General features: G+C 43.1%; 1 protein-coding gene across 1 annotated transcript; it reads left to right on the forward strand.

Moving 5' to 3' along the window:
* Positions 1-2,764: 2,764 nt before the first annotated feature.
* trub1 (TruB pseudouridine (psi) synthase family member 1) lies at positions 2,765-26,157 on the forward strand (the record flags this gene model as incomplete). The annotated part of the gene is given in 7 exon segments (XM_007912150.2): positions 2,765-2,860; positions 5,470-5,525; positions 19,054-19,135; positions 20,611-20,683; positions 22,141-22,280; positions 25,430-25,486; positions 25,610-26,157. Coding segments are annotated over 7 exon segments (812 nt in total), but the record flags the coding sequence as incomplete, so codon positions are not given.
* Positions 26,158-26,237: the final 80 nt, after the last annotated feature.

Consider the following 26,237-nt stretch of genomic DNA (forward strand, 5'->3'; position numbering starts at 1 on the left):
CCACACACACAGCCCCCCCCACAACACACAGCCCCCCCCCACAACACACAGCCCACACAACACACAGCCCCCCCCACACACACAGCCCCCCCCACACACAGCCCCACACACACAGCCCCCCCCACACACACAGCCCCCCACACACAGACAGCCCCCCCACACACACAGCCCCGCCCCACACACACAGCTCCCCCCACACACACAGCCCCCGCCCCCACACACCCAGCCCACAACCCCCACACACACGCCCCCCCTCCACACACACAGCCCTCCCCACACACACAGTCCTCCCCCATCACACAACACACAGCCCCCCCAAACACACACAGCTCCCCCCGCCACACACACACAGCCCCCACACACACACAGCCCCCCAAACACACACAGCTCCCCCCGCCACACAACACAGCTCTCCCACCCCACACACACTGTCCCCCCATCACACACACACAGCCCCCCCCACACACACACAGCCCCCCCCACACACAGCCCCCCCACACACAGCCCCCCCACACATACAGCCCCCCCACCACACACCCCCCCGCACACTCACACAATCACACCCCACACACTACACAGCCCCCCCACACACATCCCCCCACACACACACACAGCCCCCCCACACACACAGCCCCCCCACAACAGCCCACCCCCACACACAGCCCACCCCCACACACAGCCCACCCCCACACACAGCCCACCCCCACACACAGCCCACCCCCACACACAGCCCACCCCCACACACAGCCCACCCCCACACACAGCCCCCCCCACACACAGCCCACCCCCACACACAGCCCACCCCACACACGCCACCCCCCACACACAGCCACCCCACACACAGCCCACCCCCACACACAGCCCCCCCCCACACACAGCCCACCCCCACACACAGCCCACCCCCACACACAGCCCCCCCCACACACAGCCCCCACACACACAGCCCACCCCCACAAACAGCCCCCCCACACACAGCCCCCCCACCACAGCCCACCCCCACACACAGCCCCCCCACACACAGCCACCCCACACACAGCCCCCCCCACACAGAGTCCACACCCCACACACCCAGCCAGCCCCCACACACGCAAGCACAGCCACCCACACACAGCCCCCCCACACACAGCCCCCCCCCACACACAGCCCCCCACACACACAGCCCCTTCCACACATACATACAGCCCCCACATGCACAGCCATCCACCCCCACACACAACCCAACCCCACCACACACATTGCCTCCCCCCACACACAGCGCACACCCACAAACACAGCCCCCCATATACACACAGAGAAACCCCCCACCCACAGCCCCCCACACACAGCACAGCCCCATGCCGCACACACATACATACAGTCCCCACACGCACAGCCACCCACCCCATGCGTCCCCCCCACCCCCCCCACACACACAGCACCCCCCACACACACACAGCCCCCACCCCACACACACAGCCCCCACCCCACACACACAGCACCCCCACCATACACACACAGAAAAACTCACCCACACACACAGCCTCTCCACACACACATACGCAGCCCAACCACACAGCCTCCCCCCACACACAGCCCCCACCCAATACAAACGCAGTCCTCCCACTCACACACAGCCCCCAACACATAGCCCCCCTCCCCCCACACAGCCACGCCCCCCCACACACAGCCACCCACACACAGCCCCCTCCACACACAACCCCCCACACATAGCCACTCCCACACGTAGCCCACCTACATTCACACCCCCCCCCCCACACACACACACATATAGCCCCCCACACACACAACCACCCACACCATACACACTGCCCCCACACACAGCACCACACACACACACACACAAAACAGCCCCCCCTCACATACACAGCTCCCACAAATTCAGGATCCCCCACCCACACCGTCCCGCACACATCGCGCCCCCACCCACACACCGCGCCTCCACCCACACACCGCGCTCCCACCCACACAACGCGCTCCCACCCACACACCGCCCGCATTCGTACACCGCCCCCCCTCCACACAGAGACCCCCAAACACACACACGCCATCCCCCCCACACGAAGCTCCCCCCTACACACAGCGCCCCCATGCACACAGCCCCCTCACCCATACACAGCCCCCCACATCCTCCATGCACATATATGTATATAAACACACTTATATGTATACATATACGTATATACACACAGATATATACACGTATATATACATACACACACATATATACACATACACACACGTATACACAGACATCCATACATACCTACATCTATACCCACACATATACATAATCACAAGGATAAATATACATACATATACACCCACGTATAAATACACACGCACAAATACACATATTTATATGTACACACACACACACACACAAGTGCAGGGAGGGCGGCGAATGTGTGGTCGAAGAGGAGGATCCTGAGACTGGAATGGCGTTCCAAAGAGTGGGGCCAGAGAAGCGGAAAGCCCGACCACCGATGGTGGGGTGGCTATTAAAAGCAAATCAATTAAATTAATGAATTATTTAAGCACGAAATTATTCCACAGGAAAGGATGCTAATTTTTTTTTCAAAAAGTTTTCTTGATTAAACTAAATAAATCCTGAATAATATGATTTACATTGCTTTGTTTCAGTGCTCCCGAGATGCCACCCCACCTGGAGGGCACTATGTAAATCCGTGCAAGTTGTTGTTTGTGCAGTGAGTGAGTGAGTGGCGTGTCACGCAAGCTGACATTTTAGTTGTGTTGTTTCCATCAGAAGCCGGTATCGAGCAATATCCTATGAAAAGGAAGAGGCAAGTCCTGAAGATGGGGCACGGAGGCACTCTCGACAGTGCAGCAACAGGTGTTCTTGGTGAGTGTGCAATTGTCTCTTAGTACTTTTATAGCCTGAATTCATAGAATCGTAGCATTATACAGCACAGAAGGAGGCCATTTGACCCATCGTGTCTGTACAGCTCGTTGAAAAGAGCTTCCCAAATGAATCCCCCTGCCCCGTTCTCTCCCCATAGCTCCGCAAACGCGTCCTCCCCAAATATCTATCTACTTCTCTCTTGAAGGTTTATTGAATCGGCTTCCACCAGCCTTTCAGACAACGCATTCCAGATCCCAACAACTCACTTTCTCCTCACCTCCCCTCTGTTTCTTTTAGCAACTATTTTAAATCTGTTTCCTCGGGTTACCGACCCCCCCCCCCCGCCAGTGGAAACAGTTTCTCCCAGTTCACCCTATCAAAACCCCTCATTTGAACACCTCTATTAAATCTCCCTTTAACCTTCTCTGCTCCAAAGAGAATAATCCTAACTTTTCCAGCCTCTCCTAATAACTGAAGTCCCTCATTCATGGTACAATCCTGGTAAATCTCCTGTGCACCCTCTCCAAGACCTTGACATCCTTCCTAACGAGTGGGGCACAGAACTGAACACAGTCTCTCGCTGAGGCCTAACCGGTGTTTTATAAAGGTTCATCATAACCTTCTTACCTTTGTATTCTATGCCCCTATTTATACATTGTGTCTCCTTTGAATTTTTTTTATCGAATGAAAACCAGGCCCTCTTAATTAAAATGCGATTATAGCGCCTTATCACGTCATCGAGACGTCTCAAAGCGCTTCACAGTTTAGTGACTGTGTTTGTAAGGTGACTGCGGCGGCCAATTTGCGCACAGTAGTGTCCCACAAACAGCCATGGAATAAGTGACCGTTTTTAGTTGGGGGGGAACTGTTGGCCATTACACCAAGAGAAACTCCCTTCTCTTTTCGAATAGTGCCACGGGAACTTTAAAGTCTACCTGAACAGGCAGACAGGGCCTCATTTTAACATGTCTCATCTGAAGGACCACTGATAATACATCACTGTATTGGAGTGAATTACAAAGAGCTCAGAGTCTTTTCTGTTGCTCTTATCTGAAGGCCCGCTCTAACACCTAATAACCATGATGATAGTGACATTGAAAAATCAAGCGTTTCAAAATTGGACACCATATTTTAAATGCAAATTTTTAGAATAACAAATTCACTAATCTAATATTCGTGAAAGTAAGTCTAACGTGGGTAACCTTGCTGATATTGATTAAACACTGAATGATGAATAGTTGACAAACAAATCCAAATCCTTTACGTTTCAATCTTTTTAAATGGTTTCCACTTTATATACACACATGTTGATGTTCCAATCAATATCGTCTCACTCTTCTCATTTTAACATCCTCAGTCACAGTTTAGTTTTTGCTTGAAGGAATTATGTGAGGCATGATGACTGATTGCTTCATTAATGCTGTTTGCGTTCTACGGTGAATATTGATGCAATCTCAGTACATGTGCAGAGATTGGGTTATAACTTTCAGGTTAGCATTTTGTTCCATTATTGAATCCTGGCCAACAATTTTCCCCCGGATAAAAATTGGTCTTTCAATTCATGGCTGTTGGTGGGACAAACAGGCAAATGCTCCGTCCAATCAGTCTATATTTTCCATAAAAGCTTTTTAATCTTGATGTCAATAATTCAGTCATGCAAATCGTCCCCATTCCCAGTAGTAAAGTATCCATTAGAGAAATTTGCAGAACTGATCCTTTTATCAAAAGTTATTTGTGAAATTAGGCAGTGTACATAAAAAGATAAGAAAATGATTTGTGCTTCTTAATTTTTATGAATGGAATGTGATATAAAATTCATGAATTCCTACTCTGCTAACTCCGGATTAGCAACGCTCCAAAATAATTGCAATAAAAAGAACTAATTATTAAATCATGGGGTGACAGTGTGGCTTAATTGGTAGCACCTCTGTCTCTGTGTCAAAAACTAGGTTGTAGATTTCAAGGCCATTAGCAGGACATCAGGACATGAACTTGCATTGCAGGCTGACTCTCCTGCGTGACACTGAGAGAGTGCAGGTCTTTCGTACGTTATACTATATTGGTTAAAATATTTTCTTGAATGGTGTTTCTCCCGGTGTCCCCACCAACAATTCCCCCAGATGAAATGTTCATTCACCTCAAGGCTGTTTGTGAGATCTTGCTGTTGCAAGTGGCTTTACTGTACTTGACAGCAATTATTTGTGAATCGTTTTGCGGGTATTTCAACCTGATGTATGACTATAAAAATTCATTTTTTTTTCTTTTATTACAATGGATTTGTACAAAGAAAGCTTTGCTGTGCCTCTCATTTATCAAGTTAAAGGCCCCGGTTATTGAATGAAAAGAAGAAAAAAAATTACTGCTTAACTCTAAGGATATCAGGATTTTACAGACAAAATCTAACCGATAAGGTTAATGCAATTGCCCATAATCGTTAGTTATTCGTTCAGTGTTATCAGCAGCCTGTCACTTTGTAGAAGCCTTCCTTTAATTAATTTGGGCCAGCAGAATAAATTAACTCTAAAGCTGAGCGTGATGTGAAGTAGGACAGGTTCATAAAGGTGCTCTTGTGGAAATAAAGACTGCTTTTCTTTACTATTTGGTTTTAGTGGTTGGCATTGGAAACGGGACCAAAATGCTCAGTGCGATGTTATCAGGCTCCAAGGTAAGTGAAGCGGTTTAGAGTAATTATGGGGGCGATCAATCCCTGATTTCAGTGGCCAGAGCCTACTGCGTTTTATTTTTCCTGCAATCGCCTGTTTATTTTGCTTGGCTGATGCTCGTTGGCAGAGATCCAGAGTAGAGGCTGAACCTCCTTCACGTTGTGAACTTGAAATTACTTCCTCTTGTCTGATTTTGATTTGTGTCCATCCTCTGCTCTTTCTTTCCTTACATCCGCTCCCTGACCCAGACTGTTTTTCTGTCTGTTTGCCACCTTGCCCACCTCTGTCCCTATCTCAGACCCCCTACGTTGCCAAAACTTTCATTCGTACGATTGTCACTTTGATCTTTCGCATACCCTCCTCGCTGGCTTTTGGCTCCCAGCATCCACAAGCTCCAGCTCATTTGTTGGCATTCCAAACTACGCCACCCGCATATATACCCATACACAAATCTTTGCAGATTCCTCAACCCCGTTCTCACCAGGTTCCACTGACTCCCAGTAGCTTACCCCCCAACCCACAGCCTGATACTTCCGCTCGACTGGCTCCGGCCTTCTGCACGTCCCTCGTGCCCTCCGTTCCACCATTGGTAGCCGTGCTTTCAGCCACTACGCCCTGAAACTCTGAAACATTCTTCCTCTATCCCTTTATGACCATGTTTATGGTCACCTCCTTCCTCACTCCCCCCCCCCCACGCCACCACACCACCATCCATGTTTCTGAAAGAACTCCGAGGTGTTCCTTTACGTGAAAGGCGCTATATAAATGTAAGTGTGTGTCATGTTTTTCTGACTGATCCCTTCTAGCCACATGATCTCTGTATTCAGTGTGTCTTAACAGGTCGATCTAGTGTTTGGACTGAAATCGACTTCTGTGGATTAGCAGCATTCCCCATTTAACTCGATTACTTTATTTTATTGTGTTGGGAACTGAATCAATTTCCTCTCGCTCCAGGTTTCACTTGTCTGCAAGGTATAATTGAAGTGGCCCAGAATTTTTTTTTAACATAAATAGACGAACTTTGTCCACGGGCTGTGCCGCAGGAGATCATGTCATCTTTGTATTAATTTCCTTGGATGGTTATTTTTGATGGCAGCAGCTGTCAGTACAGATACTAAAAGATGCTGTGCTTCAGGTCAGTGACGCACAGTGACATGTGGACTGGAGGCCTAATTATTCTAACGTCATGAGTCCCAGGCACTTACGCTTTGGTCTTGGTAAATTCCCTACCTGGTAGTGAGTGCTGCTGAATTCATAGGCAAACGTACTTGGATGCACGAGCCGTGAAATCAAGACACAGATGAAAATATCCCAGATTAGTGGCGTTCTGCTGTGATCACTGGTATTATATCTGGTGTCAGTCCGGCTCAATCAGCAGCATTCTCGACACTGAGTCAGAAGGTTGTGGGTTCGAGCTCCATATCAGGCCTAATGAACCCATGGTCTAGGCTGGAGCTCCCAACACAGTGCTAGGGTGTTGGAGATGTCATCCTTCAAATAAGATGTTAAATCAAATCTGCTTGTTTAGGTGCGTATTAAAAGATCAGCGATCCTATTTGAAAAGAGAAGGGAGTTTCCTCCTGTGTCCTTGGCCAATAATCCTCCAGATAAAATGTCAGTCACTTCTTGGCTGACTGTGGGACATTGCTGTGGAAAAATTGATTGCCACATTCACCTATATTTTACAGTCAGGACAATTTACAGTAAACACTGAAGCTCTTTGGTATGTCCTTTCACATTGAGGGGATTATTATCGCATTGATCTTTTTTTCTAAAAAAAAATCAACGCTTCCCCACGTAAAAGCTGCTCGCTTCCATGGCAAGGGACAGAAGGGATAGATTCTGTTATCTTAGTTTTTACTTCCCTGTTACAATAAGATATCAGCCTCGGAAGGAAATACAGATGGAAATCTAGGCCGACTTGATTTTACGAAAGATGTTTAAGCAGGAAAGGGTAGATGACGGAAATATTTCTTGTGTAATTCTGGGGAGGGTTAGAAAAGAAAATATGAGGTCAGTGGTGGTGAGGTGCACAATAGGTGCCAGAGGAAGAACCACACAGGATATTAAGTTACTGAGTAATGAGGACAAATTAACAGTTGTAGCAGCAGTTAGGCCCACTTCATTAATTGCTACGGCTTACATATGTGTAGAAGTAAATGTGGTTTTAAAGCTGGAAAAGGGACGGAACTAGGCGTTTGTAACAGAGGAATCCCTAAGGTAAGGTAAGCCTGGCAGTCACTTAGACCAACTCTCAGGAAATCCACCGGGATGCTGATATTTGTGTTGATTTCTGTGAAGTCATACTGTGACCATGGCAGAGTCCTGGTGCTCATCAGAAGATCATTGCCCTCCATCCAAGCGGATTTCCAGAGGATGGGGCTGACACGATCCAGCCACCTGCAAGATGTGAAACTTACAAATCCTTTTGCAAATCTTGCAAATGAGATCTCGGAGAGCATCTGTACGTATCTGAATATTGTACAGTCCCACTTTTCTCCCTTGGCTGAACGTATAATATTTTTCTTGACTTTGGAGATTTTTGACACTAATAACAAAATTGCATACGGTTGATTTCCTTCTCACTTAAAGAATACAGACTATTCTATGCGCTTCGTGACTGTCATTGTGCAGATGATGTCTGGATGTAGGCAAAGGGTTTGTACAGTGATTCCGCACTTTAAAAAAAAATCAGCATCCTTACAATTGATATAGCACCTTTCACATTAGAAGGATGTCTCAAAGCATTTTACAGGATCTACTATAAACTGCAGTGACTATATTTGTAGGCGAAAGTGGCAGCCAGTTTACGCCCAGCAATGTTCTGTAAGCAGCCATTAAGTGAAATAGTTAAAAGACTCGAGTGTTCAGCTAATGTTTCTTTGTCTAATGGGAGCACTGTAGCCTGTAGCAGAATGGAAAACATTACAGCTTTTGACATCCTCCGAATAGTAAAGCAATGAACTGTGTTTAAGAGTGGTTCTGCTCGGCTAATGACCACTGACAGAGAGGTAACTTGTGTTTCTCCATGCACGTTTCTGTCCAAATTACTTATTACCTCAAGTGGGAAATTCAAATTACGTTTACAGTTTTATGGCAACACAGCTGGCATGAGCATTATCAGAGTAATTACTGTCAAGTTATTGCTGACACAAGCAGAGACCCATTTGAGTAGGTCTCCTAACACAAGGCTGGTCCATGACTTTCATGTAAATGAGATGGATTGTTTCACTGGAGTTTCACTTTGTATTACAGCCACCTAATATAAATGTTCTGTTCTTTATCACCCACCTGACAGGTTGTTATAATAATTACAACGATCCTCGATCTAGCATTTGATATAGGGAGAAAGTCACCGGATTTCCTGTGAAGTGTAGTCACTGTATTTTGTTGGTGGAAGTTATCAGCCAGAAACATGAATGACCAATCTCATCCGGATGGGGGTAGGGGGATTGCTGGCCAGGACACCTCTTTTCGAACAGTGCATGAGATCTTTCGGACACAAAATATACAGTCAGTTCACTTTACAGTATTTTCTGTGAAGCGCTTTGAGGAATCTCGAAAAGGCGCTATATCAAATGCAAGGATTATTATCTTTAATGTATACCTGAAGAGGAAGAGGCCATCTGATTTCAGACATCGTGTTGGATAAGCTTTACCTTTCTTTGAACCTATTGTTAATGAAGTTGCGTTGTTGATAAGCTTCAGAGCCTCACACCCTACAACCTTTTCCTCACGTGGCTCCACAAGCTAATTTTCTCCATCTTCCACTGGCTCACCAACCCCCAGCAAATCATGTTTTAAGATCCTCCAATAGCTCCCTGCTTCATTCAGGCCTCCTCCCGCCCAACCTGCTCCATCTCGCCATCGGTGAATGTGCTTTAACCACTTGTTGCCCTCCCTCTGGAACTGTCTTCCAAAATTCATCCATCTCATTCTCTATGGTTTCAAAAGCCATCCAAATCTGTTCACCCGTGTCATTAGTTATCTTCTTCTTTCTTTCCCCCCCCCTCCCCCATACTGAAGACAGGATCAAAATCCCATTCAAGTTATAACCCCCCCCCCCCTACACACACACACACAGTTTGCTGACACTCAGCACTTAGACTTGCACATAAAGAACAGCCTCTTAGGCTGAGCTGTCATCCAGCTTTGGGGAGAGGGAGGAAGAAGGGGGGAAAATAGTAATAACTGTAATCCACAACTCGGTAAAACGGCTTCCATGCTGTTTAATTGCCACGGCTACTTTAGCCACTACCCCATTAGCCCGGCATTTAATGTTATCATACCATAATATTAATCCCAAGGGTGGCATCAGTGAGCTAGCTGTATTCACCAGAGCTGTTTGCTAGCCTCCTGACTGTTGAGTTCTTGATAAAAAAAAGTGTTCCTTTTTTAATACAATTGCTACTAGCAGTTACCACACCTTGCCCTTCATTTTACTCCTCTTTTGTCGATTAACATTCTTGTTCTCCTCCGGTTTTAAATTGGGACTTTCACGTCTGCTCTATTCTTTAAAAATGTCTTGAATACATTTTTCCTCAATTCAGGCCAACCCTTTGTTTTCCCTCCGTCCCCAAGTCTTTGTATAATTACAGAGCTTTGTGAGCTGCCAGGATGACTGCATTTGTGCGTGCATTAGGCAGTATAATTTCAGCACAGAATTTCTCCTTTGAAGTCCACAGTGGCAAACAGTCACATTCCAACATGCACTAGAGTTACGTTTTACTTGAAAATGTATATGCATCTGAGTGGCAGCCATCTATCTAGCTGCTGTTACGGTCATTCACTTTATGGCTGTTTAAGGACCAATGCTGTATACAATTTGGCTGCCGTGTTTCACCCATAAAACACACAGTCACTTGTGTATCCCATGACGCGCTTTGGGATATCCCCTTTACATGAAAGGCATTCTACCAAATGTAAGGATTATATTTTTTCTACATACATACTTGACGATTTATTGGAATTGGTGGGATATGAAAACGTGAATAAAAATGCATTGCTTGATGCAAGAAGTCTTCATTTTAAAGGAACTTCCACAATAGCACTTTAGCTATAATAATAATAATAATAATCGTTGCATTTGATAAAGCACTTTCTTTTAGACGTGTCAAAGTGCTTCACAGAATATACTGTAAAGTGAATTGACTGTATGTTTGTGGGCGAAACACGGCAGCCAATTGCTCACAGCATTGATCCACAAACAGCCGTAAATTGAGTGACCAAATTATTATTGTTTTTTTATTGAGGGATTATTATAGGGATTATGTGGAGTAAGGAAACTTGCACAAGGTTTTGCTCTCCCGGGAATCGAACCCAGGTCTCTTGTTTACGAGGTGAGTGCTCTAACCACTGAGTTATAGGACTCCACAGCTCGCTAATAGATGAGCTATGTTTAGCTCTGTTTGGTTAGATTTTCTCTCATAAAGTAGATCTGTTAACCTGTGTTAGCGGATGATAATGGATTGGATATCACACGACTGTTTAATCTGCGATGCATAGTCATTTCCTATTAGTACAATTGGTATCTGTTAACCGACCACTGAAAGATGTCGAAACAGAGTTGGAGAATCAAGCACAAAATTGTGTCTCGATTCTCTTATTTTTGCACTGGCTTCGTGCCAGCGATTGTCCCATTCTGTTTTGAAAAATGACTAAATGTATTACATTACCGAAAATATAGATTGTGCCATTGCCATGCTCTCTTATAATGCAGAGTGAAATCAAGCATCAGCGGGAACAAAGGAGAATTCTTCATCAAGGATCTAATAGCTTTTTGAACATGATTAGCTCAATTGCTGTGCTTAATTGAAAGCTTAGCGTGAGTTTATATTTTGATCGTGGCAGCAATGTTCTCAAGGAGCTTATTAGTCAATTTGTTGTTTTATTCTGTCTGTCTCAGCGCCTTGGGACGTCCTCCTGACGTGAAAGGCGCTCTATAAATGGAATCTTGTTGTTGTTAGGAGATGTTAAACCACCATCCCATTTGGCTATTCAGGTGAACGATGCAGATTCCACTGTATCATTCAGAAACGGAAGAGTTTCTTTATTGCCCTAGACAGTCATTTCCTCCATTTTTGCTGTTCAATGTCTCGCATGTTGCAGGACTGTGTTGGTTCAAGCTGACACATTTGTTCACACAGTCACTAGACTCATTGCAATTGCCTTTGAATCTCTGCCATGTTTTGGAATGAAGCGGTGCAATAACATTTTTTTGAAAATCAACCTACATTGGCCCTTTTTGATAATAATAATCCTTACATTTGATACAGCGCCTTATCATGTCTTCGAGACGTCTCAACACGCTTCACAGAATGTATTGTAAAGTGTAGCGACTGTGTGTTTTGTGGGCGAAACTCAGCAGCCAATTGCGCTCAGCAGTGTCCCACAAACATTTGAAAGCATGTTGGCAGGTATCTCGTATTGAATTGGAAGACCTCATTGCATGATTTCTTCTCCGATCTGAAATTGATACTTGGGTACATTTGTTAGAGAATAGGTGTGAGAAAGGAAGGGATCACAAGGCTGACAATGCAGTGATTTCCCCCCCAGCTTTGCGCTGGAGTGTCAGCAGAGACAGTGAGCTAGCTCAAGGCCCCAAAGAGGTTAAAACCCATAACCTTCTGACTCGAGAGGCGAGACTGCTACCAACTGAGCCAGGCTGCCAAATCTACAGGGAATCACTCCTTTTGCAATGTAAAAGAGAGAAAAAGGTAACCACGCAAGGTAAATGATTACATTTAAAGAAGTTGGGGTAGATTTACCCAGTAACTAATGCAAATCAGAGAACGGTGTTAGGTGTTACTTGTTACTTTTCTTGCTGCCTCTCCCTCTTACATTTGTGGCTTGTGTACTTGCACAGCAGCATCCTGCATTTACTGGAGGCAGTCAGCTGTACACGATGCTTATAATTTGGGGTGGGTGTGGAGCAAGAGTCTCCATTCAATTTTAAATAGAATTTTGCATTATCTTCGAGGGACAAAAATAATCCCTTGCCAAGTTATTGATGATTATAATAATAACCCTTTTTGTGGACATAATGCTTTTATCATGCTGTCGGGACGTTTCAAAGAGCTTCACAGAATATATTGTAAAGTGAATTGACTATATTCTGTGGGCTCTGGTCATTAATATGCAGAACTGATGATTTTATTGATTCAAGAGAGAAAGGAATTCTGGTTTCCTTTAATAAAATGCAAATGTATTATGGTATGTATTTTGCTAAGCAGTCTTGGCTTACAAACTCCACTGATAAATAGCAAAAGAATAGGGTGCTAAACAATTTTCATGTACTGTTGACTTTTATTGCAAAGCTATGATACCTGGTTGGGAAGCATAAATCATTTGCCAGATGCTCGTTGTACTGAAGTGAAATATAGGGCGTCAGAGCACAACAGTGTCGTTAAAACTGCATTGTCCTACATTTTCGTCCACAAATATACAGTCAATTCACTTTACAGTATATTCTGTGAAGCGCTTTGAGATGTCCAGAAGACGTGATAAGGCGCTATATCAAATGCAAGGATTATTATTACTGTAAGAACATCTGCTTTACAATACATAGTTAAAATCTTGGAGAATTAGTTCATTTTAATCGAGAATGTGAGCCCCGACAGTCGTCTTTTGTGAAATTGTACCAATGACAATAATTTCAAGTCCAATTTAAACAGAAAAAATAGATTTAGCAGTAATTCTACATCTCACTCCCCACTCCTGACTACTCAGCAACTTAATGAAGTGATGTTAAATTTATAATAAGGCATTAGTTGGATTGGAGTTGGAGCACTGAGTCCAGTTCTTGGCACCGTATATGGAAAGGATGTTGTGCCATGGAACGGGGTTCCAACAGGGAATGCTGTGAAGGATTCTCGTTGTGAAGAATTTTGGCCAGTGGGTCAGACAAGGCTGAGAATCGATCTAATAGAGTTCTTCAAAACTCATGAAAGGCTTTGAAAGGATAAATGATGAAATATTAATAAAACACAAAATACTGCAGATGCTGGAAATCTGAAAACAAAAACAGAAGTGTTTGGGAACACTCAGCAGGTCAGGCAGCATCTGTGGAGAAAGGAAAGTGAGTCAACGTTTCGGGTCCAAATCCTTCGTCAGAACCGTTCTGACGAAGGATCGTGAACCCAAAACGTTGACTTACTTTCCTTTCTCCATAAATGCTGAGTGTCCTCAGCGACTTCTGTTTTTGTTTTAATGAAACATTAATGTCCCACTGGCAATAAGTTAGCAGAAAATCAGTGTTGCCACTGGAGAAACTAAGGGAGGGATGAGGGTTTATTTTCATGCGGAAGGCTGTTAAAACATTAAATGCTTTGCCACAAATGGCTGTTGAGGCTGAGACCATTAAATTGACGTCAAAAGAACAACATTAAGCAACTCGAGATTTACAAGCATGAAGATTATTTTCTTTGGTTCATTAAATCCATTGAAGAGTGAGGTGAAGATTGGTCAACCAGTGCTTATTTTGTGGATGAAATGTGCGCTTATGATTTTATAACAGCTGTGTTAAAACCAAATCAGCTGAACAAATCAATTATGCAAAATGTGGGGCACATTAATTAGCCATTACGGTGCAAAGTCTTGTTTGAGGATCTGTTTTCACAGAGCTAAGTGATGGCATTTAGAGTTGTATATTGTGACAATCCCGATGTAACGTGTTACAGCCCTTTCTGTTCCTGCATATCTACCCTTGGCTGCAGTGTAGTCTTGAAATGCAATCTCTTAACATCTGTTTGTTTATCAATATTGCATCTGCCCAGGGAACGGTAAAATACTGTCAAGTAAACTCAATGTCCCTCCCAATTTGCAATCACACTCAATATCCAGTTCTTGGATTAGGTGCAGAGCAGATCAGATGCAGTGTGGTTTGTCATCTGACTCTTAAGGTAAAAGAGCATCGTTTACAGGTCAACTTGTTCTAGTATGTATAGGAATAGGAAAAGGCATTCAGCCCACCAAGCCTTTTCTGCCATCTTGTTGGATCTCGCCTTGCATCTTATTCTACTGCCTTTTTTCCTAATCCCCATAAAACCTTTACTTCGAAGTATATATAAAACAGAAGGATTTTTAAAAAATATTTCGGTTGATACAGATATTGGATATTGTGTGCAAGATAAAATTTCTCATAATTACCCCAAATGGGTGATTTTGGTTCATCGAAGGATCTTACAACGCCTGTTGAGATCTCTATGTGGCAATGTTTTCAGTACCAGCTTGAATCTTTCAACAGAGTGGGAGGCTACAGAGGTATGTTATTTGCAGGATCTGAGATAGAGTTGCATTTTTGCACTGCCACCTATGAGTCTATCTAACTCTATCAGCCTGTTGAAATGTAATTGAACCTTCATGCTCAGTGGTGTAAAGTTGATTAAGACTTGGCTATTACTCTAACCTGGTTGTCTAAATCTGTGGATTTATATTGCAGTCAGTGAATTACATGACACTAATCCAATCGAGATTCAAGTCATGTCATAAATCACAAAGATGAAGTTTGAGAAGTTAGTGTTCAGAAGTGGAACGGCCCAGATTGGATCATTATTCAGTTCACTGACTGACTTCCAATGCTTTTAGATCATGATTTAATTTTTTTTTAATAGCATCTTGTGGGGGTTCATTTGATATCAGTCCATTAAATTACTGCTGTGTGTTGTATGCTTTTTTTTCTCCCTTTCGAAATCTAGCTAAATGACCAAAGGCTAAAGTGCAGAATTGGCACCAAGTTGGAAAGGAGGAACCTTTTGGGATTAGAGAGATGTTGGGTGATAATTATTCCCAGCCTTAAGGTCCCTGGGAAAGAATGAGTTAGCAAGAGAGAGTGAGTGCAGTGAATCTTAATTTCAGCACACCCTGGATGTGCCGGGTGCCTTATTTAGAGAAAAGAGAGAGGAAGTTTTAGAGGAGAAAGTATTGATTTTAAAGTAACAATGAAAGGTTGAAGGCCAGAGGAGAGATGGATTCCTGCCAACTAAGAAGGCTGTAATAATTTGTGCAGGTATTTCAATACTACTAGGAAAGTCTCCTCAGATATGGCAACAGTATTCATGTCACAGGCTGTGTAGAGAATTAACAGCTGTTCAGGAGAAAACAAATGTTTGACATGAAAAAGGAAACCAAATCCCGAGAGACAGGCAGCCTGAGTACTGGAAGAGATGTGAGTATTGAGACGAGAAGAGATGTAAACACTAAAACGAGGAGATGGTGAGTCTTGGGATATCAAAACCTGAAGGACTGAACAGGGAGCCTCCAAACATAAGATGTTGGTTAGACTTGTGGGGGCAGTTATAACATCCCAATGCCTTGTGGTGCCTTACCAAAGGGACTACCATTATCATTCAGCGGGAAGTTAAGAGGACTGTTGGAGAGGATAGAATTTGGCTCAGTTGCACTTTGGAAGTCATTCCTGCTTCATCATCCACACACCAGCCAAAGTGGCTTGGAGGAATGGGTGGTTGTGGAACTCTGTCCAACTAACGTGGATGGAAGTCTCATAAATGACGGTCGCTGGGAAGACAGACAAACGTGGGAGAAGAAAATAGCCTCGACACACAATGCAGCCATGGGGACTTCTGGCTTGTAGTGCACGCTCCCCAAGCAGTTCTCTGCCTCTCACAGCCACCAAGGTCACATTTGTGAGGACATTGCACTCATTACCTTTGCCTCCAGCTGCTTGCTGTGTTGCTCGTCGCCTCGTATCAAATTTACTGCTAGAAAGTACAGTTTGAATGTGTCCCCGATGTCGCTGCTGTCTGGAATTTAATACTGGATTTGCTTTTGCAACCGTGTAATAATTCACTGAATATCACATTAGAACTGTTATCCATCTGCTACCAAGGAATAAAGGCCCCACTGACAGAACCAGTACCTTGTCATCACTGAGCAGCTAAATTGAACAGAAATATAAAGCTGCATTATTAGCCCTGTTTTTAAAAAAATATATACCATTTGAACATACTTATTGTCGAGCAGATTGCTTGGGCGAGGTGCAATCTATCGTGTAGGCTGTTCCCATTTGAATCTGCTAATGTTTATTTTTGTAGCTTTACACTGGCATTTGATAACATTGTGTGTGAAAGCAACACCATCGGGAATATCGTATCAGACACCTATTTGAAAGATCCTTTCTGCTGTTTAATTCAAAGTCACCTGGGAAGTAATTGCGTATAAGTTTGGGGAATGTTAATTTTGAATCCTTATTAAGCTTCATTTTAATATATTTGGTACTTACACTTTAAACATAATGACTGACTGAATATGTATGAGAAACAAATTTATTTGCTGAACTGGAAGGTAGTTAACAAATTGATTGAGGTTCCGAGACTGGACTGTTTTTCGTAAGTGAAGGTAATGGCTGTATAGAGTGATGTCACAGGAAAAACAGTTTATGCTACATTGATTAACACCAAAGAGGAAGAGCTGGATTAAAAATCCTGGTTTAGAACCAGAAGAATGGTAGTTAGGATGGTCAAATACATAAATAGGCTATTTCCCCCTTGTTGGGGAGTCAGTAACTGTGAAACACAAGTATAAGGTAGCAATTAGGGAACATACAAGATAATTTAGGAGGAGCTTCTTCACATAGCGGCTCATGAGAATGTGGAACTCGCTGCTCGAAGCGGTGGTTGAAGCAGTTAGTACAGATGCATTCCAGAGGAAGCTTGATATACACACAGGGGCAAAGGGAATAGAAGGATATGGGGGAGATAAGGAGTGGGTAGAGCTTCACATGGAGGATGAACACCAACGTGGACTGGTTTGAACTGAATGGCTTGTTTCCACGCGGCAGCAACCTGTGTAAATGATTGCAGAGCACACAATGTCCTTTTCTGCTGAGGCAATAACTAAAGTAAATGACTTGTGGGATTAAACGAGTCCGAGTTGAACAGCATGCTTTGGTGGGGGGAGGGGAATTGGGTTAATGTATTGGAATTTGTGCTTCATTAGCTCTGCGTTTCAATGAGGATTTCACAAAGCTTCGTTTGTCTTGGCAGTTGAGCGGTAACCTTTTGTAGAATAGACCCATTGTGATTGGCGACCAGATGGGCCACGGGAACATTTGGTATAACCTTGAGGCCAGTTACAATGCGATACCGGCTATGTAAGAACAGCTCTCTCTTGCCCTCTTCTGAAAAAAATCTGAAAAACTTTTGCATAGTAGAGAAAACATTTACTTTTTATATTTTAAAAAAGGGGCAAAGTGTCTGGAAGGAACAGAGATCAAGGGACCCGTGTTAGCGCATTTCGAAGCCTGTTCAAATCATTGTGCAATTTTTAAAACTGTATTTGCCAACCAAACCAAGGACGCATGCCTCGTGCAGTTCGGCCCTTGGTCGCTGAGACTGAAGAGATTTGAAGATAATAATCCTTGCATTTGACATGGCGCCTTATCACGTCTTCAAGATGTCTCAAAGCACTTCACAGATTATACTGTATATTTTGTGGGCAAAACGCGACAGCAGCAGTGTCCCACGAACCAAATTGAGTGACCAAATTAATATTTTTAAAGACATTTTTTGAACAGATTATTACTTTATTATTTTTTTGAAGGGTTGCTGAAGTTCATGTAAACTGGGATGTCAGAAATGTCTCGATCTGCGACGACGACAAAGCATGCGACTGATGGCACAAGTGTGCAATTCAGGCTGTTGCTCAGTGTTGTGTTTTCTTTCACATGAACTTCCACAGTCTGGGGCAGATCTTGGTAAATTCATGGTTATTTCTGCCAGAATCCATTAACAATAAAGAGCAGTGAAAGAGATAAATGGGATGCTTTTGATAACTATCTAGACACAGTTCTTCAAACCTCTAGTAATTGTAGGGGTTATGTTCTGAGTTCAAGAGACTCTTTAATTTTGCTCTGGTGAATTATGAGGCAAGGTAAAGATTAGTGGGATAAAAATGGGCTGTAATTTGATCTGCAAAATGCAGGATTTCTTTTGCACTCTTATCATTCCAAAGCCTTCTGGCCAGACAGACTTTGATTGCCGTTTTATGTGATTGAATCCTGAGACTGGTTGGTTTCCACTCAATGGCTTGTTGTCATTCCCGTTTCAAAAATGTCAGCCGCCAGTATTGTGGGTAGCTACCAGCTATGTGCTCATTCAAATTTTATTGTCCTGTGCCTTGGGAGATTATGGTGCAGAGCAGCTAAGCATTGCCTGCTTCATACTATAAAAATCCCCACGCACACACATCAAATATTATTTTTGTTATTCTATTGATAATAAATGTATTAATAAATGTAAATAAAATAAAACATTTTTTAAAAAAATAAAACTTGCAGTTTCCCAGGTGAAAAGTTGCTATCAAAATGTTATTTGCCCACAAAATACACAGTTGCACCAATTTACAATATATCCTGTGAAGTGCCTTGAGACGTCTCGATGGACTTGATAAGGTGCTACATCATAAGAACATATCCATTGCAAGGATTATTTTATTATTTCAATGTTTCTGATTAGATCAGCCTGACCTGGATCATGCAGCCTTGTGGTAATCGTCTGTTGAATATATTTTCAGAAATATACAACTGTTGGAGAATTTGGAAAGGCCACAGACACGCTGGACACTATAGGCAAGGTGACTGAAGAAAAACCATATGGTAAGAAGACTGGAACAATTCAGTTTATTTGGCTAATCGTGTTCCACAGCAGCCGTCCGCGAAACTTCATTACCCGAGTGGTGTGTTTTATTGAATATTAAAGTGACGTTGGTGAATAATAACAGGCATATTTCAGGAGTAACATTGATTAAAGAAACGATTCTTTGTTTAATAACTGGGCTCTGAAGTTATTCAATCACTGAAGTCAAATCTGTTTCATAAGCTGTGGGCCTTTAAAGCTCCCTAATTATATCATGTAGCACAAGTTGCTTTTTTCCAATTAAATTCGGTGACGAATTGTGTATCAAGAGTGCTTTCTAACATTACCAAGGAGGGGTGGGGGAGGCAGAGGAAGAAAATATTGACAGTTTCACCAGTGTTTTTGAATGTCTCATTGGGGAGATCTGGGTTGCATTCAGGTTTTATTGCGAAGCTGAGGTTAGCATGTCAACAGGGACAATTGTCTCCGACTTCAGATTTGGATGGGCACTGCCACTGCTCCCCAACAAAAGGCATGACATTTCACTTCTGTCTTAGTCTGTAAGACAACAGCACAGCTTTGCATTTAATATAGCCCCCTTCATGTAGGATAAAGCCTCAGAGCGCTTTGCGAGGATGGGGTCAGACACCCAAGTGAGGGAGATGAGTGAGCCTGAGTGCAGGCGAAGACCATTTTCACTTCAAATTTAAGGTGGCGCATAATTGTGGAGAAATCTTAAATTCACTTCTAAATGTGCCACATAAGTCACTACTTACAGCTGACAAAACAAAAATTTTAATACTGGCAGGTTGGACTAGAGGCACAACAAAACCAAAGTACTAGAGGCACTACAAGAGTGTTCCTAACCCATCCCACCACCCATCACCAAAGTCATTTAATAAGATATTTAAATGAAACGGGACTTCAAAGGGGCATGCACGCTTACGATAAACTTTGACGACGTAAGGTGGAGGAGAGGGTGAAGTAGTTAAAGTAATCTGTTTATTACAGAGGGTTGTCAGAATGTGAAGTGCCTGGATGCAAATCATTGTTGAAGCTGAGCCCAATGACAGCCTTTAAGAGAGAATTGGGTGAGCCCTCGAGAAGGGGAAAACTAAGTGAGGATGTGGGGAAAGAGCGGGGAAATGAAGTTAAAAAGTACGTTGACTTATCGGCCAGGGAGGAAGTGAAGACCGATATGTGTATGACTGACTGAATGGCTGAGTTCTGTACTGTATTTGGGTTGTATGATTCTAGGAGAAAAGACATTTGATGCGCAGCCATCGAAACACTTTGTTCTCTTCTTCGACAATCACGGCATTTAGTACTGTTTCTGCCTCCCTCCCCCCAAGCCTTTTTTTTGCAAAAGTGACTCTGCTGTTTCCACTGTGTTGAATATAACCAGTCGATCATGATTTGAGTGATTTTTTTTGGGGGGGGCGTTTTCTAAGAGCATCAGTTTGATTTGACATTGTATTTCTTTCTCATTAATCAGATCACATAACGAAGGAAGATCTGGAAAATGCTCTGGAGAAATTCAAGGGAAATATAATGCAGGCTCCTCCCCTGTAAGTTTGGTATTTCTGCATCTTTGCGAGTGTGGAAAGAAGTGTTTGTGTGTAGAAACATAGAAGCAGGAGTAGGCTATTCAGCCCCTTGAGCTTGCTCCGCTGTTCTATAAAATCATGGCTGATCAGTACCTCAAGTCCAATTACCTGCCCTTTCCCGTACCCTTGATACCCTGACCTAACAAATATCTATCCACCTCAGTCTTGAAAACTTGAATGGATCCAACATCCACAAACTTTTTGGGGAGAGAGTTCCAGATTTCTACTATCCTTTGGGTGAAAACCTGCCTCCTGATTTCACTCCTAAATGGCCTGGCTCTAATTTTAAGATTGTACCTCCTTGTTCTGGATTCACCCACCAGAAGAAAAAGTGTAAGTGGGGTAGCAGAAAGAGGAGTAGATGAGGGCAGAGAGGATTGGATTTTTACTGTCTGGAGAATGCTGCTTCACACTAACACAGTATCAGGAGAGGATCATTGTATGCCAGAAGCGTTTCTGCCAACACAAATATTATTCTTACATGGGATGCGATCTCATGGGAATTACCCACTGCAAATAAGAGGCCAGAAGAAAAATTAATTGTTTTGCAGCCTCTCTCCTCCTAGCCCTGGCATTTCTATGCAGTGCCAAAAATCGATAGTTTGATTTGCTTCTCTATGAGTGGTACACATTCCGATGTGGTCCCCTGGTGACCGTGTTCCTTGTGGGAGAAGCATTCCTTTTGCAAGAAGCTGGAGTTACAGAACAACAGATTGACTAAAAGGATCCTGAAAAAAACATTATTGGGAAAAACTTTTTTGATGCTAACTCATTAATTAACATTTTCTCAAACCTTTAAGAAATTGGTTTCCCCCTCCCATAAAACTAATCATTCTCTCCACGACTGCTTGTGTGCAGATTAGCTGCCAAGGTCATCCTCTAACTGCACAGATAATGCTTGCAGTAAAAGTGCCGAGGTGTTGCATCTTGAGGTGTTTCAATGATGTGATAAGGTGCCATGTAGCTCAGCGTTTAGTGCACTCGCCTCGCAAGCGAGAGACCTGGGTTTGATTCCCGGCAGGGCGAAACGTTGGGCAANTTTTTTACTTCAAACGCCACTGTTTACCCATCAGTAAGTAGGAACCCGTTTGCTGGTCGATTGGCAGATTGCTTTTCCTGGGGTAATAATTTCTTCAAAAAAAATAACAATGATTTTGTCACTTCAAGCCACTGTCCTTCAGTGTTTGTGCACAATTGACTGCCGGGTTTCACCCACAAAATATACAGTCAATTCACTTTACAGTATACTCTGTGAAGCGCTTTGAGACGTCTCGAAGCCGTGATAAGGCGCTGTATCAAATGCAAGGATTATTATATTTTATGAAAATGCCAGAAGTATTATTTGAATGTGAAGCTGTGTTCCTTTCTTTTGATTAAAAAGTCTTTATTTTTTTCTTGCATTTATTTCGTGCCTCTAGGTATTCCGCTCTGAAAAAAGGTGGGCAGCGGCTGTCGTGTTTGGCGAGGAAAGGCGAAGCAGTGGAGGCGAGACCTGCCAGACCTGTGGTGGTTCACAGCCTCTCTGTACAGGACTTCAGCCCTCCTCTCTTCACTCTCGGTAAGGGAAACACATTGGAACCACCTCAATAAGCTGCGGTGTACGCTCAGTGAGAGGAGGATATTCGCTGTCTGTCGCGAGGAGCTCTATATAAAAGCAAATTGTTGTTGTATTGAGATGTCTCAATGACGTGATAAGGCGCTATATCAAATGCAAGGATTATTATTATTACATTCCATGGATAGTTTTCCTCTATCCCTGGAATGTAAACCATGGAATGAGTGGGGCACCCTTGCTTCTTAAGGTGGACCTTAAAAATACCAAAGCACTGCTCGAAAAGAGAAGGGCGATTGTCCCAGTGTCTTGGCCAACAGTTCCCTCAGATAAAATTGGACGTTCAATTGATGGCTGTTTGTGGAACATTGTTTTGTGCAAATTGGCTGCTGTATTTGCCTTCAGTGAAATCCTGTAAAGCGCTTTGAGGCATCTCGGCGACATGATAGGGCTCTATATCAAATGCAAGGATTAAGATTATTATTTTGTGATCCCCCCCCTCCGCCAACGATGCATGTTGGCCAGGGTATTTAAAGCCGTTACCTGATCTGCCATCAATAGGTGCCCTACGACAAAGCATTTATACTTCGTTTACTCGGGACTGGAGTCGATGCTGTTCTGTCTGAACATGGGAAAATATATTATAAGCACATAATGATTTTTAGCCAGCACCGGGCTCTCCTGAGTTTGAGGAGCTACAAATCAGCTTCCAGGGTGGTCCCAAGATCCCAGTCAGTCCCATTGAACTGAGCCACTCCAGGATATGCCTGGCTTCTTCCCATAATCATAATATAGGCCCAGATATTGAGAAGCTGTGTCTTAATGCTGCACCGAACAGTAACATTCCTCGCGAGAAGCAAAATATTGTATATTGATGATATTAATCTTGTTACTTTTGAACAGTCCTCACACCAGACATTCTTTCTCCCGTAACAGAGCCACTGTTGTCTTGTAACAGGCTTTGCCAAGCATTTATGTTGCCTTGAGAAACCAGCACACAGCACATAAGTGGTGTAAATGCTCCATTTCAGTGTAATTTGTGCCGTTACATTGTGGGTTCAAAAGCAAATGAAGAGTTTTGCCAAATCTTTGAAGATTTATATGCAACGTTTCACACCAACTGGTCCCTGTGAAATTGACTTCCAGGAACTTCTTGCTGGAATATTTGAGTTGAACAAGTGACATCACAAATAAAGTAGATATAATCCGTTCTTAATGGGTTCTGTGAGACAAATAACTTGCAAATTGACTGCCTGCATAGTTTGTGACTCAGAACCGATTTCTGACTGTTAAGAAACAAATGGATTGTGGAGTGCTTTTCTGCAAATTGCTGTTGTGATGGTAATAATAATAATTAATGCATTTAATTTAATGCCTTTCACATCGCCTCCACAATAGTGTAGTGGATGTTTTGTAGGCGAGCCACATAGCCAATTTGCACACCGTGATGTCCCACAAACAACCATGAAGTGATTGACCAATTTTTATCTGACAGATTGTTGGCTTGGACACCGGGAGAAACCCCCTTTTTTGTTAGATGGTATCATGTCCCCCTGAACAGACAGACAGAACCTTGGTGTAATGTCTCATCTGAAGGCTTACACCTCTGACAATGTAGCATCTCCCCCCCCCCCCCCACACCCCACTACACACACAAAACTGCACTGGAGAATCAGCCTCGATGAGATGAGTTCAAAGTCCCAACATGGGGCTTTGAATCCACACTGTTCTGACTCAGAGGCAAGAGTGCCACCAACTGTGTTCCTCTGAGCTTTGTTTTTGAATTTAAGCACTGTGATGAGAGAAAGAAAAGATCAAGGAAACCAGAAATTGATGTCTTCTTCTAAAATACCTGGCTTGTTTCAATGAAGATTTATGCAGCATGTTATAAGTGTTGCATTTTAAAATGGACCTGGTCCGTTGTCATTTCCGTGCAGTCCTTTTGGTCTGTGACGTTGCTTTATGTTCGTTTTTTTTTTTGATCGGTAAGGCAGGTAAGGCAATATTTCAGTACAAAAAAGAAAAGATTTGGTGGCTATATGTAGATTGATAATGAACTCTTATTGAGAATACACTATATTCACAGTGCTTTCTTTCTCTCTCTTCCAATATCAACAAAAGATTCAGTGCCGAACTGCATATCGCACACCTAACCTAATTTAAATTCTGACTGCACACAGACTAACTCATAAATAATTCACCAAGTAGACATCTCTATGAATATTAATGTGTCATTTTTGTGTTGGGACGAAATTGCCGTATTAATTTTAACTCAATAATAATTGTTGGCTACAGCATTGGCAAAATAACGGCAGATCAGAACATGATGCAAATGAAACCTGAAGCTTGTCTTTGAGTGCATTTTGTCTGGAACGAGGTGATATTCCATCTTGTATGTCAGTTGTAGAATGTTCTTGAAACCCACTGTGACAAATTCATTTCTTAAGATGTCAGTGTTGAGTTGAATTAGCGTGAAATAAAATTGCGGGATTTGTCCTTGGTTTTCAGTTTTATTTATTAATATAGTCCTGTAGCTCAGTGGTTAGAGCACTCGCCTCGCAACCCCTCCCGGAGAGGGGTTGAAACATTGGGCAAGTTTCCTTACTCCACACGTCTCTGTTTATCCAGCAGTAAGTAGGACCCTGGTTGTTAGTCGATTGGGCAGATTGCTTTTCTGGGGGTAATAATCCCTTTTTAAAAAATAATAACAAATTGGTCACTCAATCCACGACTGTTTGTGCGGACACTTCTGTGCACAGTTGGCTGCTGCGTTTCTCCCACAAAATATACAGTCAATTCACTTTACAGTATATTCTGTGAGGGGCTTTGAGACGTCTCGAAGACGTGCTAAGGCGCTGTATCAAATGCAAAGATTATTATCATTTTTTGCACTGCACCTTGCCATCATTTCCATCACAGGAAAGGGAGAGCGATATCCCACTAAGCAGCTACAGTGCTATCCTTGGCGTTTTAAGTCTGTACAAATTTATAGGTGGTTGTGGTATTTGTCTTGTCAGATATTTTTTGTGCAGCTGATAAGTGAACGTTTAACTTTACCTCACTATCCGACTCGATCAATGTGCACAGATTGAATTCTCTTTTCTGTTTTTAAAGCCTCGAAATTGTCTGGTTGAAGTGCAATGTTTATCTTTCAGAAATTGAATGCGGAGGTGGCTTCTATGTCCGAAGTTTGGTCAGTGATCTTGGTAAAGGTAAGGGGACAAAAAGCAGAACTTTTTTTTTTAATCCCTTCTCCCCCCCCCGCCCCTGCCCCCGCCTAGCTACTTGAATGAAATACAAGGTCGTACATTAACTCGAATTTCTATTTACGTTAGAACTGTCGTCCTGCGCTCACGTGAAGGAGTTGGAGAGAACCAAACAGGGTCCTTTTACATTGGAAGAACATGCGCTTCCAGAGGAGAAATGGACAATTGACGAAATAGCCAAAAGTGTTCACGCTAACGCACACTTGCTTCCAGTGGAGGAGCCCGGGTGTAAGAAATTGAAGGTGGACACTCTCGAAAATTCTGAGCAACAAACAGAAGCTGGTGTTCGTCAGGAGGCACTTGATATGGAAGAAGCAAAGAGTAACGAAAATAAAATGCAACCATTATTCTGTTATACCAGTGGCGAAACAGAATAATGATTACGTTTTATACCAGTGGGGGCCAACCTTTTTGGTCGGCCAACCAAATCAATTTTTCTTGATTGAATATTTCTTGATTCTGTTCTGTGTTGCAGCATCTGGACCTGGCTGGTCTGCTCTTAAATTCTCCTTTTACTGTTAAACGAACATGTTCATTTGTAAGCGTCCAAGTAAATTGTTTTTTGTTGCATTGCCTCAGTTGGGCTAAAATTCAGAATAAAAACTTGTTTTACTCGACCGACTGTTTAATATCATTTCTAAATCATATAAATAATTAATACAATTTATGGTTACAATACAAATTACACGTGTACGGC

Source organism: Callorhinchus milii, unplaced genomic scaffold (assembly GCF_018977255.1).
Source record: "Callorhinchus milii isolate IMCB2004 unplaced genomic scaffold, IMCB_Cmil_1.0 Scaffold7, whole genome shotgun sequence".
Classification (NCBI taxonomy): Eukaryota; Metazoa; Chordata; class Chondrichthyes; order Chimaeriformes; family Callorhinchidae; genus Callorhinchus; species Callorhinchus milii.